The following is a 4,848-nucleotide window of genomic DNA, read 5'->3' on the forward strand; positions in this document are numbered from 1 at the left end:
TTGGTTTTTATTTCAATCTAATAATTTATTTTTTCTAATAATTGTGATTTTCATTTATCAATTTAAGTTTAGTTATTAATCCAATTAGATTCAATTTAATTACCAAAATAATAAACCTGATTTGCATCAGCCCTAAAATATTTACAAATTAACCTGTACTTGAAATCACGTTTTGTAAGTTATTTAATTTTGGATAAACTATTATTTTTATCCACTAATATTCGAAACAATAACAAACTTAATAATTTTGTAGAGTTAATATTCAAAATCGTCCCTGAAAGATACCTTATTCTCCATATGAGTCCTCGAATGATAAAGTTAATCAAAATCGTCCCCGAAAGATGACGGACATGACCACGTTAGTCCTTCCGTCAATTCGTCCGCTGAGCTGGCTAACGTTGGGTGACGTGTGCCGTTAAGTGCGGCACAGTAACAAAACGACGCCGTTTTGAATCAATGGCCTCTAGGAGCTGAGACGACGTCGTTTGGTGTCCAGGAGAGATTCAAAACGTTGTAACCCATCACCCCCTCTAGCAACAAGCATCTCACTCTGTTTCGCTCCAAAACTTGTCGTCTCCGTCAAGGTATGCCCTAAGCCTTACCGAACACTTGAAGCAGGCTATCAACCTTCGTCAGCGTAGGAAGACCGATAGCCTGGAAGAAGTATCGGTACTGAATACAGAGGTGATCGTCTCCTGGAGTAACATTGATAGCGGAGGAAACCATCTCGATTTTTATAGGTAAGGATGAATCGTTTTTCTTGTTTATTGAGTTATTATGTGGAGTTGATGTCTTGGTAGTGGCGTGAGTCATAGGTTCATCTGATGGTGGGTAGGGTTTGGGGTGAGTAAGAGTTTGCATGACTGTTGTTGTATGATATGAGTGGGTTGAAATGGTTTGTTGTTACTCGCATTTGTGATGATTTGTTAGGTAGGGTTCTTCCATTTTAGTGATGGTTCTACTGGGTTGTTGCATGTTTGTTTTGGGGTTAGGGTTTGTTTTGGTATGTTTTATTTTGTCTGATAATGGTATTATTGTCTCTGTTATTATAGATGGAGGGTCCTCCCATGACTTTTGTCTTTCACCATGGTGGAATGTTTAAAAACTCTGTTGAGGGAGATATGATATATGAACTCAACACCACCGAAGTCTTGATGGGTGTTGATAGAGACACACTTGATGTGTTCTTTGTGAGGGGCTACTATAAGGAGTTGGGATACATTGAAGCTGGAAACTGTTAGTGGAAAGCTCCTGGAGTGTCCCTCTTTTCTGGTTTGAGAAGCTTAGTTACAGATACAGATTTGGTTGCAATGTGTAAAGATTGTAGGAGAAACCAAAATGTGATAAATATTTACCTTGAGCACTGTATTTCACAGCCATGTATAGTAGACAACATGGTTGAGGGTGTGTTGGCAATGTGGAAGCAGAAAGTAGCAAGTAACAGAAGTCTTCCCAAGCAAAGACTAGCCATTCTGAACCTGGCAAGATGGCCACCACTAGACACTCTGAGTCTAAGAAACAAAACCATGTGCCCACTAAGTCAATTCCACAGCCCATCTCTCAGCCCAACAAGCCAACTATGAAGCCCAACTCTCAGCCCAATAAACCAGCAAAGAGGCCCAATTCTCAGCCCACTATGAAGGCCCACAATCCCAGCCAGGCCACAACGTAACGCAGCCCATGAAGGTTCCTTCACAGCCCATGAAATCCCACTCTCAGCCCAAGAAGGTCACCCGTCAGGGCAGTGCAGTTTCACCTCAACCCAATACACCATCTGAGACAGCCAAGAAGTCACAAGGGAATAGTAATAAGAATAAAGACGGTGGCAGTGGCTGTAGACTGACCAGATTTGGGAGGCATGTGAAAGAAGTTCCCATCCAGAAAGAAGACAGTGACTCTCATGACTCATATGAGAGTACTGAAGATGAATTGTATAAGCCTCCTAAAGTTGTAGGAGACAACCTGTATAACAGTGAGAAAGATACTGAGACTGACAACAGGAATAGTAGTGGAAGAAAGGACTCCAAATTTGAAGTAAGAGAGAAGCATAGGCCTCCTAAGACAAGATTAAGAGACAAAGAAATAGAAACTGATGACTCTAGCTATGAGGGTTCTGAGGACGAACAAAGCTCTGATTCTGGTATGCTTACTTCCTTAGGGTTAGTGGTTACTTAATTTATTTGGCATTTGTGGTCTGGTTACCTTATGTGCTAATTTTTTTTGGCAGATGTAGATGAGGATGATGATGACCTTGAAGGAGACTCAGATGCTGACTCATGGCATTAAGAAGATTCTGGTAAATAGTTGGAGTCTGATGAGGAATCACCAACAGTATACCCTCAATTTAATGAGAAAACTAAGTTTGGGTAACTGAAATTTGAGGTTAGTATGGTATTTAAGTCAAAGTCTGAATTTATGCAAGCCACTAGGGATTACACAATTCAGTGGGGTAGAAATATTTCATTCGTCAAGAATGATAAAGTTAGAGTTAGAGCTGTTTATAAGAGTGATGATTGTCCATGGGTTGTATACTGTGCATGTAACAAACTAGACAGGTCTTGGCAAATTAAAACTCTGGTTGATAATCACACATGTTCTAGGAGGAGGAAGAATAGAGCTGCCACCCAAACATGGACACTTAATAAATTAGTCCCTAAGCTTAGGAAACATCCCACTATGAAGCACCGAGAGGTTTATGACTAGTTTGTTAGAAAGTGTAACGTGTATTTGAACAGCACGTGTATACTAGAGCCTTGAAAGCTGCTAAGAAGGTCGTTGAGGGAGATGAAATAGCACAGTACGGGTTAGTGTGGGACTATGCTAATGAACTACTGACTAGCAATCCCGGATCCACAATTCAAGTTGGTGTCATCCCCATGCCCGAGAGCCCTCCCCTGTTTGAACGATTCTATGTCTGTCTCGATGCTTGTAAGAGGGGGTTTAAGGCAGGTTGTAGACCTTTGATAGGACTGGATGGAACATTTCTGAAGACATTACATGGGGGGCAAATCCTTACAGCATGTGGACAGGATGCTAACAATCATATCTTTGTGATTGCTTATGCTATTGTAAGTGCGGAAAATAAGGATAACTGGCAGTGGTTCCTGGAACTACTGCACAAGGATCTGGGAGACTACAAGAAGAACAAATGGTGCTTCATCTCGGACATGCAGAAGGTAAGGATGATATTGACATGATTTATGGCATTCTGAGTATCGATTTGATTTAATGAATATCTTTTGAGGGACTATTTTAATTTAATTAATATCTTTTGAGGACAATATTGACTGATAATCTTTTCGTGTTTTATTAACAATGCAGGGTTTAATTCCTGTCGTTCAGGAGGTGTTTCCAAGGGTCCATCATCGCTTCTGCGTGTGGCATCTGTGGCGCAATTTCTCAAAACAATGGTCAAGCACTGAGTTAAAAGATATGGTGTGAGAATGTGCAAGGTCCAAGACCACTAATAAATTTAATAGAAATATGAACAGAGTTAAGTTGATAACTCAGAAAGCTTGGGAGTATCTAGACAAGTGGCCGAAAGATGCATGGACTAAGGCGTATTTCAGTGAGGTTCCTAAGGTGGATAACATATGCAACAACGCTTGTGAGTCATTCAATGCCAAAATCAAGCACGAAAGGAGCAGACCCATCCTGACCTTAGCTGAGGAAGTTAGAAGGATCATAATGAAGAGCATGATTGACAACAGGAAGAAGTTACAGAACTATCAAGAAATTCTCCCTTCCATATGACCCTAACCCTCAACCACCATACCAACCATCTTATGAGCCATATGAACCATATATAGAACCACTCCAATTCCAATCCACTCACTCCCAACCACCACCACTTCTCTATGTGTCCTGTCCAAATCCGGCAACCCGCGAAGCAGAGGTTCGCCTAAAAGAAACAGTGGATCGATTTCATGCAACCATTCGTCAATTGGAGCAAGTAATAATGAATAAAATAGCTTCCCAATATCTGAACACTCAAGGAACTCCCATGGCTACATGTGGAGAATCAAAAGAAGAGCAAAGCATGAAGGAGACACTAGAAACTTCGGTGGACAATGAAGAACATGGCTTTGTATTGGAACAAGTGGAGGAAGCCATAATAGTTGTAGAGGAAGAAGTGGTTGAAGACTTAGGAGATGCTGAACCTCCATGGGAAAGTCAAGACATAGAGACTCCTTTCAAGACATTTGAAATTGATGCTGAGGAGGGTGTACAACCTCCAAGGCATATCACAGTTGAAGACTTGGAAGAGGTTGATCAAGAGATGGAGATTCAAGAAGAAGAAGCACAACCTCCCATGCCCTTGGAAAGCAATGAAGAGGAGATTGAATTGGAAGAAAGCTACCAGGAGGAAGAGGTTGAATTTGAAGAAGCTTGCAAAGAGGTGGTAATTATCAGAAAAGAGCACAAGGGAGTGGAGCTTGCAATTCCATTAAAGATGCCTCCCCCTAAGTTACCATCATCCTTCACAACATTTAAGTGGGTAAAATTCATATCCCTTAGCTTTCTAATCCCACTTGAATATGGGCTACTGGAGACGGATGGTCAACTTAGAGCTCTTTGTAACATTAAGAGTAAGAGGAAGATGGCTAGTGGTAAAAATTGTCCTGCAAGGTTCATCATGGTTGGAAGCTTTAAGTTTAAACGCAAAGGTTGGTATAGAGCTCAAATGAATGGGTCCAGGAAGTTGTTTGGCCACTTACGTGAGAATTCAGACTGCTTGCCACCCGGATGGAACAATATTGCTCAACCGAAAGACGGGTGCAAAGGCAAGATCTGGGACCCCGGAATCCATTCGACCAATCACCACTCTTGGGGCCTTGTCACTTGCTT

The 4,848-nt window shown here is 41.3% G+C and overlaps 1 protein-coding gene across 1 annotated transcript in view; it reads left to right on the forward strand.

Annotated features, from left to right (window-relative positions):
- Positions 2,389-4,848, forward strand: part of LOC107627073 — a 20,044-nt gene continuing 17,584 nt past the window's right edge. The window contains exons 1-3 of the mRNA XM_016329942.1: positions 2,389-2,691; positions 2,736-3,176; positions 3,322-3,435. Coding sequence (XP_016185428.1) covers positions 2,389-2,691; positions 2,736-3,176; positions 3,322-3,435 — 858 coding nt within the window. The remainder of the gene's footprint in view (positions 2,692-2,735; positions 3,177-3,321; positions 3,436-4,848) is intronic.

Source organism: Arachis ipaensis, chromosome B02 (assembly GCF_000816755.2).
Source record: "Arachis ipaensis cultivar K30076 chromosome B02, Araip1.1, whole genome shotgun sequence".
In the NCBI taxonomy this organism is placed as follows: Eukaryota; Viridiplantae; Streptophyta; class Magnoliopsida; order Fabales; family Fabaceae; genus Arachis; species Arachis ipaensis.